Genomic DNA, 16,268 nt, shown 5'->3' with positions numbered 1-16,268 from the left:
TAGGAGAACAAATTATATCATATTATCGAGAGTTCAGTTGCATTTAAATAGGTCATATTATCTTGGTACATAGTATTAAACCACATATTTTAAGGCCACAATTTGTCAAATAGTTACAATAACAGATTAATTACATCTACTTAAATAAATCAAAAAGTTGATTAAGTCAAACTTAGTTACCACTTAATTAATTTCACATATTTCAAAGTGAAGTTTGAGGGTAAAAGTTTAATTACATCCAATAAAATGAATGGAGTCATTTACTGAGGTTGATGAATTGCCGGAAAGCCAAAGTGGCCGGAATCAGTGTAAAAAAAATTCAAAATTTTTTGTAGAGCTAGTGTTTTTTAGGGTGGAAATAGAACCGTCAAAAACTAAAATTGTAAATTTTGACAGCTTTTAGTTGAATTTACAAAAATCCCAGATCTTTTCAAAATATGACCTGAATTTCCATAACTTTAAAGGAAAAAAAACATAATTTTTAGACTACAATAAAATGAATTCAGAGAAGTTGATCAAGTCAAACACCATTACCACTTCTCTATTTGATATAGAGTGAAACAACATATTTTAAAATGAAATTCAAGAGAACAGTTACAATAACAATAATTAAATATTATCAAGTTGAATTACATCCCATGAAATAAATAAAGAAGATTATCACAACAGACACCATGACCATTTTATTAATTAATTGGATCTAGTACTCTAGTAAGTATGAATATCATCAAATTCTAATACACTCTATTAACTAATAATAGCATAGCCCAATAGATTATAAACAAAAAACTGTATATCATATTATGGAGAGTTCAATTACTTTCAAATAAGTCACATTATCTTAGTATATAGAGTTAAATAACAAAATTTAAAGTAAATTTAATTGAAACTGTTACCATAACAATTTAACTACATTCCATGAAATGAATCAAGTAGTTGATTAAGTCAAAAGGTATTACCACTTAATTAATTACACATATTTTAAAGTGAAATACATCAAATTAGTTTAATTAGATCCAATGAAATGAATCCATTGGTTGATGAAGTCAAACACCATTACCACCTCATTAATTACAGGAAAGGTATTTTACGGGGAGAGTTCTCCATATGTGTTTACTCAACTTCTGTAGGAGTGAGACACTAGGCTCAGCCGTGATTTATTTACCATTTCAAGCAACTGAGAATCTGTTGTGTGAATAATGGAAATTATTCCACATGTTCAGAATGAAATCAGTAGACAATGCTTGCTCAGAGTGAATTATAGGTCACACCATAAAATTAAGGCAGTGTCAAGAAGTTGGAAGGCCACTCTGAGCAGTCCAAAGTTCTACCATGATAGAAAGGTTTTTGGAACTAGTGAGCGTTTCATTTGTTTAATTCAGAATATTTCTGAACCCAAGCCCGAAGATAAAGATTATTGGGTAACTCTGTTTAACCCTATAGCCCCTAGCTATAGGGTAACTCTGTATGACCCTATGCAAGGCACCTGGGATAGACTCCCTCCAATTGCAGAAGTTCCTACTGGGATACCCCACTTATGTCACTGCGTTACTGTGGAACACAAACTGGTCCTTATAGGGGGATGGGATCCTTTCAAGCAGGAGGCCATGAACACGGTGTACATGTACGACTTCATCTCCCGTACTTGGCACCGGGGAGAAAATATGCCCACCATTAGATCCTCTTTTGCGTGCTCTGTGTCCGAGGATGGCCTTATCTACGTGGCTGGAGGACACTACAATGAAAGGGCGGCTGGAGGACACTACAATGAAAGGGCTCTTCAAAGTGTAGAGACCTATAATGTTGGAGAGGACAAGTGGAAGGTTCTCCCTTCCATGACTCAAGAACGAGATCCTTGCTATGGGCTCTTTCTCCATGGAGAATTCAATGTGATAAGTGGCAATACAGCTGAAGTATTTGACCACACTAAAGAAAAATGGAGAGTAGAGGAAAATATGTGGAGGAGTAGCATGGAACACCCGATATCCTGCGTAGCTTGGGCTGGTCACCTCTACTATATTATGTACATCGAGAAAATTTGTAGATATGATGATAACCAGAATATTTTGGAAGTGGTGGCTCCTTCAATTCCTGAAGATATACTCTTTATTGATGTAGCCACAGTGTGGCATGACAAAATATTTGTTAGCGGTTATTATACTGGTAACCAAGTGTGTTACATGTACCACCCCAACTCAGGAAAGTGGGTTTTCATTGAGATGCCCCATGGCTTTGAGGGATCTGTTTGGGGTGCAGTAACTATTGAGCTGTGATCTTAAGTGATTTGGGTGTCCCTTGCAGCCTCTTTACTTGGTTCTTTTGTCTAAATTTGGGTGCCCCTTGCAGCCTCTTTACTTGGTTCTTCTGTCTACTATTTAGAGCCCAGGCTTAGAGTTTATTTTGAATAAAGTTTGGTTCTTTGGATTTCCTTTTTCTAATTTATTATTATTTAGGAATTTTTAATTTAAGAGAAATTTCAACTTTATGTATGGAGTATACTGCTTAATCTCACCAAATCAATTTTGAGTTGAAGTTACTTGTATGCCAGGAATAAATTTAATTAGTTTTTAAATTACATAGTTAATTTTACTAAGTTTCTGTGTTAATTGTTTAGAAATAACATTATGTGATGAATCTTGAATAAATGTAATGGTAAGCTTTTACCATATAGTGATTTGGCATAATATTGTGTGATAATTTAGTTTTAGATTAATATAAATAATGACTTTATAAATTCATATAAATAAGATTTTATAGTATAACAGAATTGTCTTCCAAGAATGTGAGATGCATGTGTATAACAGCATCCAAAAGCTGAATGTGGGAAGCATGTGTATGACTATTGATAAACCCTTTTTGCTGCGAGGGCAATGTGCTGTTTTTGTAGTATTCACTCGCAATGTGCTGTTTTTGTAGTATTCTTTTTGCTAACTGCAATGTGTTGTTTATTGAATTTGTAGCATTAATTTTGTTAACTGCAATATGTTGTTTATTGAATTTGTAGCATTGTTGTTGGGTGCCTCTTGCTCTCAAATGGAATAGAGGCTGGATAGGTGGCTCATTTCTAGTAAGCTAGGGTTTGATTTCAGCAATGGAGTAGAGTTGGGGAGTTAGGATTTGATTTGAGCAAACACTTTGATTTCAACAACTGAGTAGAGGTTCTATTGATGACTCATTTGTAGTAAGCTAGGGTTTCATTTTAGCAATGGAGTAGAGGTTCTATTGATGACTAGTTTTTGGGGAGTTAGGATTTGATTTGAGCAAACACTTTGACATTTTGATAGCACACTTAATGCTGTTGGGTGCAGTAATGCTAGTGAAATCAGCCTCTGGCTCTCAAATGAAATAGAGGCTGGATTGGTGGCTCATTTGTAGTAAGCTAGGGTTTGATTTCAGGAATGGAGTAGAGGTTCCACTAGTTTTTGGGGAATTAGGATTTGATTTGAGCAAACACTTTGACATTCTGATAGTATCAATGTATATTTGATATTTTGACTTCTGGTTTCTTTTTTATGGGGGCATGCTTGCACACTTAATGCTGCTGGGTGCAGTAATGCTGGTGAAATCAGCATCTGGCTCTCAAATGGAATAGAGGCTGGATTGGTTGGATCATTTCTGGTAAGGGAGGGTTTGGTTTCAGCACAATACTACCCTGAAACGCTTTGAATGGAGTAGAGGCTCAATTGATGACTCCTTTTTGAGAAGTTAGGGTTTGATTTGAGCACAATACTACCCTGAAAGGCTTTGACTTAGATGACTGTAGGTTGACATTTTAATAGTATCAATGTATATGTCATATTTTTACGTTATAGAAGAGATTTAGGGACTTGGTTTATGGGAAAATCATTTAGGTCACGGGCAGCTGAGAGGCCATAGCTCCCCATGTAGCTATGGTTTATATTGAAATCCCCTTAGTGCAATGTGTTGTTTATTGAATTTGTATTTGTTTATACTGAAATGGCCTATACACTCTGTCATCATATTCAAAATCATAATAATACCGTTGCATTCACGTACATGCATGTTTCGCGCAGTATATCGATGGTGATACAGTTGAGATTGATTGATGTTAAGACGCCCATAATTGATTACGACGTTGGAATTAATCTTCCGTTCTGGAATTCATATTATCTTCCGAGCTGTTTTCACACAGATGCAAGTTCCAGGCAGCGTGGCAATCGATCATATCAGAATCAGAATATTGTTAGATGTTAAAGTTCATTAACATTTTGGAGTTAAACTTTTGTTAACTTTTATTAATAAAGAGGCCATGGTTATTAAATTTTATTTCACTCCATTAATTTGTTATAATCGCCTTAGGGGAATGCGTTGTTTATTGAATTTGTAGCATTGAATTTGTGAACTGCATTGCTGATACACAGGTTGCTGGGGTTGTTTTGTGAACTGCATTGCTGATACACAGGTTGCTGGGGTTGTTGGGTGTGTCTATGGCTCTCAAATCAAATCATCATCTCGCTCTCAAACGATTTTCTGTTGAAATCAGCATATGGAGAAGAGGCAGGATTTTCTGTGGGAAGTTAGGGTTTGTTTACAGCAAAATGCTATCCTAAAAACAGGCTGGGTTGGTAACCTGATTTGTGGAAAATTGGGTATAATTTCAGCAAACACTATTCTGAAATGCCTTGAGTTCAATGACTGTTGTAGCCCGTAGGTTTTGATGGTATAGAAGAGATTTAGGGACATCATATAGTGGTGTTTCCCGCCAACTTAAATCTTCTCTCAAGAAATTTTCTGAATTAGTTGATAAAAAGAATAAAAAATTATTCTCAAATAATGGTGCATTCTAGGCACCAATATAATGGTGCTTACCACCCATCTTCAGTGTTCCACAGCACCTTATGTTTGGCATTGCCGCCTTGATTCAGACTTTATGGATATTTGCAGGGATGAAACATAAATGGGTGTGTAAACTCGGTTCCGATGGTTTTAACTGTACCGTGAATTGACTACGCTGTATATGGAATTTTGTATAATATATGTATTCATTAAATTTAATTTTAGTTTATCTTAACTGTTTAAGTTTTTCTAAATATATTGAAATAAATTAAATTTTAATTTAACTTGAGTGGTTAATTTTAATATATTAAATTTTAATTTAACTTTAGTGGTTAATTTTAATATATTTTCTCTATATATTTTTAATACATTTTCTATATATATAAAATATTGTTTCAAATGTATTTTAAAGCCTAAAAATATTTTGGAAAAATTAAAACTAATATTATACTATATTATATTATATTATATTATTTAAAATACTAATAAATTTTAAACATATACATATTTTTAATAGTGTTAAAAAAAAGGAGATTTTTATTATTATGTAAATTTTAGTTTTATTGAGGATTTCTTATCATCAAAGTTATGGAAACATTTTAAGATAATGGTGGAACATACAATTATGTTTAGAGGGATTTTATTAATATTTTCATAGCTCATACACATATAAGTGGATCAAATTCATGGGATGTTTTTCTTTTCAAGTTTAAATGAGTTGGATGCCATAGTGGAGAGGGGGTTTTCACTAATGTGCAAGGTTCAATTCCCATGAGATCTTAACATTGAGGCCATCATGCACCTTGATGTAGTGGTTCAATGTGTGGTTGTGCCAAGAAATATTAAAAATGGTCTTGTGACCTCTCCATACATAAGTGGAAGATATGATTAAAATGTGCTTGAGATATGGTCTAATTTTTATGAGTTAAATGGGTGGAAAATGGTATTGAATAATGTACATCAACATGTGGTTCTTTAGTTGATTATTGATGTTTATGGAAATAATTAGTAGAGTTGTGAATTGTTAGGCACACATGGAGAAGACAACCAAATAGGATAAACTTTGAATGCATATATTATTCACAAGATTTACATTTATAATACATTGGTGAGACTCTTTCATATTCCAACATCTCTTGGACTCCCCTTGGCTATTCATCAACTATTCAGCTCCCACACCTTAAGCATTAGCAGATTAGGTGTTCAACATTCCACCCCCTTAAGGGGTATGTGTGATTCCATGAAGAGAGTTGTAATATAAAATGTGCAAAAATGCATGGGACTACTAGGCTGAATGTGCTCTCTAAAATGTTGGTATAAGGTGGTGATTTAAGGATGACCACCAACACTCTAACTCTTAGTGTTGTTCTTCTGATAGAGGAAGTGTCCTTAATGCTATGGAGAGGGAGACCGTCAACCTAGAAAATGGAGGTGTATAACCTGTGGTGGTTTAAGGATGATCACCAACTCTCAAATGCTTAATGAAATTCTTGGAACCCTTAGAGAACTCACAAGAAGTAGAAGTCTTCTCCTAGATGAATTGTCCCCAATTCTTTGAAGAGGGAGAAGCTCAACCTCTAAAGGGAGGTCTCATCTGTGCATAGATGGTTTAAGGATGACCACCAACCGATCATATTTTGAGGGGCATATTTGTCTCTAGCTACAACTTATCACATAGAAGATGAAGAGGTCTCAAATCAAAGATTTTTTAATATTCAATAACAAATTTTGTCCTATGAGATAAATATCTTCTTGGTTGTTGAAGGCCATTGCCAAGAAGTGGTGAATTTTTGTTCTTGGAGACAGTTTTCTTTTGAACCATATGTTTGAAGAATGAGTGGTTTAATGAAAGCTCTCACATGTATATGGATGAATATCTAAACAATGATATTTCATATGGCCAACTAGGTCACAATGTTGTCATTTAACAACTTTTGGTTGCAAATGTGGATGAGAAAAATCTAGAACATGTGAAGTTGAATAGCCATGAAGAAACTCTGAAATTGAATGGGCTTGGAATAATTTCCAATGTGAAAGGATGCCTCCTTATGATGTCCAATACTTATTTTGTGGTTGTTGTTTTTGACAAGCTCTTCGTAAGGTCTTATCTGCTTGTGAAGTGCAAACTAAATTTCCACACTTGTATTCAAATTTGCTTCTCAAATGAGCACTTGATCTAAATCAACCTCAACATTATTGACTTGGTGACTTGCTGGCTACTCATAGGATCTTGTTTGAAAGTCAGACAAGGGATTGTTTTGAAAAATAACATGTTCAAAAGGATTTATTTTCTCTTGTAACTCATCTTGTTATAGCTAAGATTCAAGTTGAAGAAAATCAATCTTTTCATGCACATCTTGCAAACAACTATGAATGTCTGTGATAAAATCCTTGTTGATTTTGACTATATTATCCATAGTAGAGAGTATTAGATTGTGGAGTAACTCTAATATTTCACCATTTTGAGTAATTTTTTAGCAAGCCAATCTCAAAAAAGTATTAAATCAATGAGGAAAAGGTAGACACCAATTGCTCTATTATATAAACTTGTGGAAATAACTTCAAATAAATCTTGGAAGCTTGCATTAGATTAAAAGAACAAAGAATGGTGATACCTTGAAACCAAACTCTCTGTTACCAAGAATGATTTCTCAATGGAACTTATGCCCACCAATGTGTTGACTCCTTCAAAAAGTTGTGGTGATATTATTTTAATATGAGGTGGTTGCCTCCCTCAATGTTTTGTTTTTCCTTTTTTAACAAGTGGTAGATGCCTCCAAATTGTTCTGCAGTGAATTTGTGTTGACTCTCAAATAATTTAGGACAAATCCATCTACTTTCTTGTTCTTGCTTTCCTGTATCATGGTTTTCTTCAAGATTTATCTTCTAGGCAGGCTTCCCATATTTCTTCACTTAGATGGCTATGATCATTCATTAATATTTGGTGCCTCTATTGTTTTTTATATTATTGAAACTGCTGGCTACAATCCTTTTCTTTCTATTGCAGTAGATATCAATGACACTAATTGGAGACTAAAGTGATTGGAATCTCAAGCATTGAAGATAAGTGCCTCTAGTGAGACCAATAATTGGCATTCAAGGGGGAAATACTCTTTGCTTGCTATGTTCCATAGAGTAACTAGAAACACCACAAGATTTCTTTTGACTGAATTTGTGAAAAGTAAAAATCACCTATATTTGCACCTGAATTAGCTCGAATTAGACTCAAAATGGAAGCTGAACAAGTGAAGAAATGGCCTCGGCGACAACAAACACTTTAAAATGGATGAAAAAAATCAATCTCTTTGGTGAATGAGTCCCTCGTGAGCAAATACGCAAATATATATATCGCCATTGAGGAGATTACCAAAATTTCTGATATATTTGGCCATGAGCTTTATGTTTGTAATTCTCTTACTTAACTTCTTAATATTGTGGAACATATTATGGTGGAAGATTGGGTTCCAAGAGTTCCTTGCTGCGAGACATTCCTACAACATGCAAACAACATCCTTGAGATCCTCAAGCCAAATTCAAACTTAAACAAAATTCCTCTCACCTCTTGCGTCTTTAGTGAACTCTCATGAAGGGTGTACCATCCTGCTCCTGCATTCCCTCTCCCTTCATCCTCACCGCCACAATGTAGTTAGTGTGGATTGAGAAAGTGTTTCAGGTTTGAGTGCTTCATTCCAATGCATAGAAAACTATTGTTTCAAGCTTCCAACAGAAACAGAAATGTGGAGTCTCATTTGCGGCGCATTGGATATATCTGAACCAAACACAAAAATGACTATGATTTGCAGATGTTACACACCATTCAACGGAGGTATGAAGGCATCATATGCATCTTATCAACACTAGTTGCACCATACATTGCCATACCATCCATACCCATCACAAATACATCTTCCAAAGTTTAATTTATTGGAAGATGTATTAGGCATAACTTATATTTATTGTTTTGAAATTTTATATTTTCTAAAATTTGTTTATATTTATAATTATGAATAAAATTTTAGTTTTTAAATATTTAAATTTCTTTTTAATAAGATTTTTTTTAATTAATTAATTTATTTTTTTCTTCAAGAAAAATCCTAATTTTATTGATAAGATAAAATCAGAGCATATGCAATTTTAGTCATCAAATATTTAAATTTCTTTTTTAATAAGATTTTTTTTTAATTTATTTATTTATTTTTTTCTTCAAAAAAAATGATAATTTTATTAATAAGATAAAATTACAATGCTAATAGACCATATGCAATTTTAGTCCTTAAATATTTAAATTTCTTTTTAATAAGATTTTTTTTAATTTATTTATTTATTTTTTTCTTAAAATGGTAATTTTATTGATAAGATAAAATTACATTTTGTAGATGCTAATACATTGTTCTTGTTTTTCACATATAACAACAAAAATTAATACTAAAAAAAACTATTCTTTTCTCCCTTTCTTTTTCTCCACCTTAAGCCATCCCCATAGTTGGGGGTAGTAGTTACAAGGGAGAGCTAATTTTCTATTGTATTTCTGGAGAGTATTCATCGTTCTGAACCATGATTTCAAACAGTGTTGCTGCAATGAGTTAGTTTGGGCTTCAGCTTGCATTTGCATGTTGTGCTGGATTTTTTGTTCTTCCTTGCTTATTTTTCCATCCTTTAGTCTTGCCTCTGGACAAGCACTATGAAGGTGACCTCTTTGTAGACATCCTCATGCTATGTTTTCATAATCCAAGGATTGTATCCACTTAGTGTTGTTAAATTTTAGTGTTGGTAGCCCTAAATATTCCCCTTGTAATTCCGTTTTCATCAATTTTTAGAAATTTCCCCAGGGTATTGCCTATAGCAGTTAAAACCTTTTCGTGCCATAAGTGTAGTGGAAGTTTGTGTAGGGTAATCCACATTGGCATTTTTGATATTACCATTGTATTGACATCCAAATATGGAAACCATAGGGTGATGAAGAGCACTAGGCTATCCCAAAACCATGGCCCCTGATGTGTTCCTTGACCTATTTTGTGCTGAATCTTACTATAAAGAAACCCTTTGGGTATAAGTAAATACCACAATCTCGTGTCTATGTAGTGTGGATCGAGTGGTGCAGATAGCTAGATCTCGGGGAAAACCCATTGAATCTACAAATAATTGAGTGGGAATATAGATCTGAGAACATAACATTTACCTCAAGCATTGCTGGTGAGCCCAGGATTCTCAGTTTTTTGTTTTACAATGTAAGGGCCCATAAGCTTTCCCTTTACCCTTTACAACATCCTTGAAGGAACCTGTGTTTTTGGGGCTTGTATTCTTTGAGCTAGTTCCTTAGCATCCACCTTTTAGAGGGAGCTTGATGATGATGGTCAAATCTGTGCTGATGTGGTAGTCATGCAACGTGTAGTTGCCTTGTAGATTGAGTCTAGTGTAGATCAAATTTTGTCGTTGTTCAGGAATGCCCATTAGGTTTTGTATTTTATGCTAATTCCCTTCCCTAACCTTAAGGAAGTAATGCCTGCCTTCCTGTGCTTTAATGAATCGCTGAATGAGAGCCGCTTCTCTCGGGTTTGAGGCCCACTCATTTTTCCCTTGATCTGTTGCCCGATTCCTCCAAATCATGAACCCTATATCTTCGTCATTCTCGTGTTCCTCTGCGATTTTGGCCTAGGAGTCACGGCAAAGGGGTATCATGAAGGTTTCCTGCCCCCGATCTCGATTTTGTCAGGGATGCTTAACCATTCCAGAGGACATGCTGCTGTATTGTTCCAGTTCCGTGAGTGAGGGGATTTCCTCCATATCAGCGTCCATGCATTTGCAGTGAGTGCCCTAACACAAGGGTGATTACCAAAACTCCAGAAGTTTATCAGATCTAGCTTCCCCTGAATATTTGCATGTTCCATAAGGTTGATGGCATCCCTGGAGCACAGATCCACTGTAATATGCTCCATCCACTGTAATATGCTCCTTTCCGTTGTGGGGAGTTCTCAAATCTGCGCAAGCAGTTCCCTTATCCTTGAGATGAGGTTCCTTCAAACCCTAGTCCCGCTTCTTGGTTTTGGATTTGCTCTCCGAGCTGCCCCTACCCTTGATGGTATCGGTGATATGTGTTGTTTTAGGTGAGACGGTTGTATGCGACTACTGGTCCAGATTAGACTTTTCCGCCTACAAAGGCGAGGTTAGACGGATCCATGTCCAGCGGGAAGGGTAGGCAAATCCCAATCCAGACCCGGTAATGAGACGGACAACAAGAGGATGGGTGGGTCTCGATGGCGCTGCTTGGCGATTGAGAGTCGCGGCGTTTTGACAGGACGTTTGCGTGTGGTGGAAACTTTGCCATCACCTCCATTCCTTTGTTGGGTATTTTTAAATGGAGAAATACCAAAACCAGATAAAATTCACCACAGAGACAATGCTCTGTTTACTCTGTCCAAAATCTTTTGACAGGGAACCTCTTAAAACCAAAATGACTCAGAAGACACCATTACACAATCACAAAGCATTTCTATTAATTAAAAACAAACATTCTGTTACATATTTCTTCCTCTGTGCAAAGAGGGAATCAAAAAAAAACTCTGCTGCTCTCACAGATTTTCCACTGCTGTGGATATTACATAAATTGTCCTCTGTTCTTCAATGGCTAAAAACAAAACATTACAGCCCCTGTTTCTTTTGGAAATCTCGCACTGTTGTGCACCAAAAAAAAATTACACGCACTGCTATGTGCAACCACCATACATACCACACACACAAAAAAAAACTTACACAAAACTTCTACAGCACACTCATCTTACATAACACATATATGAAAACATATAAAAAATATATCGTATGCATGCCCATAACTATATTAAAAGGGCCTCACCTAAATCTACATAAAACATATATAACAAAATATATATGGGACGTATGCCCATCACCAAAATTAAAGCCTCCACCTAAAAACTACGTAAAACATTAAAGACACTGAATTCCCTTCTCGACGGTTAATGCAAAAGTATTTCACTCCACGCAAGATGTGATTTGACGCAGGCGGAATGCACATTCGGGAAGTCGACGGCGGAGATCGCGCGCCCAGCTAATCCAACGTGGTTCGCACACCCTCCTTGGGCAAACCAATCGACCTTTACCGTCCGGGGAAAGCGGTTTCGTCGTTCGTACTGGGGACGCGTGGCGGAGTGGGATTGTGTCGGGTCCCCTCCGGCGGATACAGCCTTCAGCGAATGGTGGTGCGGGAAGACCGGGTGGTTTTCCAAAACCACCGCGCGGTGTAAAATTACAATTTTAACACTCCCCTTTAATTTTAATAGCCGCGCGTTCGGTCATTCCCAAACACTTTCTCAAAAATTCAAAACTCTTCTGAACCAGTGGCTTTGTCAAGATGTCTGCAACCTGTTCCTGGGTCCTGCAATGTTCTAGGATGATTTCACCATTGTTCACCAATTCTCTGATGTAGTGAAACCTTGTATCGATGTGTTTCATTCTTTTATGAAACACAGAATTCTTTGACAAAGCAATAGCTGAGCTATTGTCACAAAAGACCACTGTTGCTTTTGCCTGCTCTTGGCCTAAGCTTCTCAACATCCTTCTCATCCAAACTGCCTCACATGCTGCTGTTGTCGCTGCCACATATTCTGCCTCTGCTGTATATAATGCTACAATGGATTGCTTCTTAGAAGCCCATGAAATGGCTCCTGAACCCATATTAAAAACATAACCGGAAGTGCTCTTCCGATCATCTACACTTCCAGCCCAATCACTATCAGTGTATCCAATTAAATCTGAACTTTCTGAGACACTATATAATATGCCAAACATTTTGGTGCCTTTGACATACCTCAAAATTCTCTTTGCTGCTTGCCAATGTGCCTCCTTTGGCCTCTCCATAAATCTGGAAATCAAACTAACAGCATACATTAAATCAGACCTAGTTGCTGTTAAATACATAAGGTTGCCCACAATGCTTTTGTACAGGCTAGGATCAAAATCCTTGCTGCTGTCCTCTCTGCTGAGTTTTAATCCCATCACTGTGGGAGTGATTGCTGCCTTGCATTCTTCCATCTTAAATCTGCCCAAAACTTGATTTACATATCTTGCTTGAGATATAAAAATTCCTTTTTCATTTTGATCTACTTCTATGCCTAAGAAGTATCTCAACAAACCCATGTCAGTCATTTCAAATTCATCCTTCATGACTGATTTAAAATTCTCAATAAGATAAATATCATTTCCAGTGAAAATAACATCATCTACATACAAGACAACAATTAAAATTTTACCATCCTTTTCCTTGATGTAGACTATGGGTTCTCCTTCACATTTTTCAAATTCATTATCCAAGAGATATGAATCTATCCGGCTGTACCATGCTCTTGGCGCTTGCTTCAGCCCATAAAGATCTTTCTTCAATTTTCACACTTTGTGCTCTTCTCCTTTCTTCTCATATCCGAGAGGCTGTTCCACATAGACCTCTTCCATTAACACTCCATTTAGGAACGCTGATTTCACATCCATTTGGTAGACTTTCCATTTGTTTTGTTCTGCTATGGACATCACTGCTCTCACGGTTTCCATTCTTGCAACCGGTGCGAAAGTCTCCTCACAGTCTCTCCCATACTGCTGCTTGTAGCCTTTGACAACCAGTCTTGCCTTATGCCTTTCAATCTTGCCTTCAGCATTGCTCTTGGTCTTGTAGACCCATTTCACACCAATGACTTCTTTGCCTTTCGGTAGCTCAACCAAATCCCATGTTTTGTTTCTCTCTATGGCATTCATCTCCTCATCCATAGCTTCTATCCATTTTCTATCTTTAATAGCTTCTTCAAAATGAATAGGATCATCAACATGACAAAACAAGGCAAATAAGGAATTCATTCCTTCATCATAAATTTCACTTAGATTTCTAAACTTCTTACCTCTTTCACTTGGTGTGCAAGTGCTTGAAGATGCACTTGAATTTCCTCCTTGTGGTGTGCTTGGAGAAGCACTTTCATTTATCCTCAATGGTGTCCCTTGCTGTCCTTGTGTTGGCGCTGCTGTTTGGGGATGCATTTCAGCCACTTCCTCTTCATCCTCATCATGAGACAAACAGTTCTTGACATTCACTGTTTTCTCTATGCTTCCATCCCAAGCTTCCTCTTCAATGAATTGAACATCCCTGCTGCAAAAAACTTCTTGGTGGATGGGATGTACAGCCTGTAGGCTTTGGATTCATCACTGTATCCAACAAGGATACACTTCTCCCCTTTGCTGTCCAACTTCCTCCTTAGCTGATCCGGAATGTGTGCATAGGCCACACATCCAAAAACTCTCATGTGGGTGACTCCTTGCTTTCTCCCACTCCATGCCTCTTCTGGCACTTTGTTCATGACTGCCTTTGTAGGACACCTGTTCAAAATATAAACTGCACAATGTACAGCTTCAACCCAATACTCATTTGGCAAATGCTTTGCCTTCAACATGCTCCTTGCCATCTCCATGATGGTTCTGTTCTTCCTTTCAGCAACTCCATTTTGCTGTGGGTTGTATCGAGTTGTGAACTGTTTATGTATTCCATTTTCTCTACAAAACTTTAGGAATTCATTTGAGATATACTCACCTCCTCTATCAGTTCTCAAAACTTTTATATGCAGCCCGCTTTGGTTCTCCACAAGTGCTTTGAAGTTTTGGAATTTCTAAAAGACTTCACTTTTGTTCTTGAGGAAATATATCCAAGTCTTTCTTGTAAAATCATCAATGAATGTCAAGAAATATAGGCTGCCAGCTAATGATGGAGCTTGCATTGGTCCACACAAATCTGAGTGGATAATCTCTAAGGGTGCCTTTGCCCTTATACTTTTCCCTGATGGAAAACTCTCTCTATGTTGTTTACCCAATATACAACCTTCACAAAGGCTGTCCGGCTTCTCTATCAATGGTAATCCCTTTACCATTCCTTTTCTTCTCAATAAGTTTAGACCTCCAAAATTTAGATGCCCGAATCTCAAGTGCCATAACCAGTTCTCATCCTTTGGCACGCTTTGGAAGGCCTCTTGGGTGACTGTTGCCATTTCCCTTTTATTCTTCATGTCTGTCCTGATCCGGAGAGGAAACATCCTGTTCCTTGTCATCTTCACTTCAGCAATGCATCTTTTGCTGGGTGGTATGTCCTTGATGGTGCACACATCATTTACAAAGTAAACATTGTAACCCTTTTGGATAAGCTGTCCAATACTCAAGAGGTTACATCTCATTCCGGGGACATAGTATACATCTGCTATGGTTTTCCTTTCTCCTTGCTTTGTAAATATTTTTACCTCCCCTTTTCCCATAACAAACACTTTACTATCAGTTCCTAGTGTGACCTCTGATTTCAAATTCTGATTTAAGGCTGAAAAGAGGGCTATATTCCCTGTCATATGGTTTCTACAACCTCGGTCTAAAAACCAAATGTCTTCACTATGTGTTTCAGCCATGTTACAAGCTAACAGGACATTTTCTTGACTGTTGTTTTCTCTTGTAACATTTGCATTTTGTCTGCTGTTCATATCATGCTGTTTCTTTCTACAATCACTAGCATAATGTCCATACTTTTTGCAATAATAGCATTGAACATTAGATTTATCATACCTTTTTCCTTGAGCCTGATACTGATCTCTTTGTTGGCTGTTGCCTTGACCTTGGTTCTGATTTGGATTGCTGCCTCTTCCTTGTGCATTTGATGGGATGTTCCTTCCACCTCTGTTCTGGCTTCTGCCTCTTCCTCTTCGGTTTCCTCTTCCTTGACCCCTTCCTCTTCCAAAGGACATCTGGGTCTTGAAGGCTTGCTCAAGGGATAAGTTTTCATTCCTACTCAACCTCTTCTCATGAGTTATCAGTGATGCATGTAGCTCATCAACTGAATAGTTTGAGAGATCCTTTGTCTCTTCAATGGTGGTGACTATGGCATCGAACCTTGAGGGTAAGACCCTCAATATTTTCTCCACTATTCTTCTATCTTCAATTGTTTCTCCATGAGTTCTCATTTGTGTGATTACACCAATCACATGAGTGAAGAATGAGTCAATGTTATCTGACTCCTTGATGTTCAAGTTCTCAAAATCCTTTCTCAGCATTTGCAATTTTGCTGTCTTCACTCTCTCCATGCCTTGATAGGCTGTCTTGAGAGTTTGCCATGCTTCATGTGATGTTGTAGCTACTGTTATCCTTGGGAATATACTCTGGTCCACTGCTTGATACAACAAGACAATGGCCTTTGCATCCTTCTTCCTATTGAGCTTCAGCTGATCCTTCTCTCCCTGAGTTAATGCATTGAACTTAGTTTCATCTGCTGGTTCCTCAAACCCATATTCTACTAGTTCCCATATATCTTGAGAGATGAACAAAGCTCTCATGGTTATAGACCAGTAGTCATAGTTCTTCCCATTAAAGTGTGGGAGCTGGGTGTTGAACATACCCATGCTTGTGCTTGCCATTCCTTGCATATTGAACTATGGTTTCAAATCCTT

General features: G+C 36.9%; 1 protein-coding gene across 1 annotated transcript in view; it reads left to right on the top strand.

Annotated features, from left to right (window-relative positions):
* The window catches only part of LOC149224686 (F-box/kelch-repeat protein At1g80440-like), a 35,452-nt gene extending 33,179 nt beyond the window's left edge, over nt 1-2,273 (top strand). Inside the window, exon 2 of the mRNA XM_089388252.1 lies at nt 1,383-2,273. Within this exon, the coding sequence (XP_089244378.1) occupies nt 1,383-2,273 (891 nt within the window). The remainder of the gene's footprint in view (nt 1-1,382) is intronic.
* Nucleotides 2,274-16,268: the final 13,995 nt, after the last annotated feature.

This window comes from Pinus tabuliformis, chromosome Q (genome assembly GCF_031772625.1).
Source record: "Pinus tabuliformis cultivar Carrire ecotype Pingquan chromosome Q, CPIR1, whole genome shotgun sequence".
Taxonomy (NCBI): Eukaryota; Viridiplantae; Streptophyta; class Pinopsida; order Pinales; family Pinaceae; genus Pinus; species Pinus tabuliformis.
The sequence above is the reverse complement of the archived record's forward strand: the minus strand, read 5'-3'. Positions and strand labels throughout refer to the sequence as shown.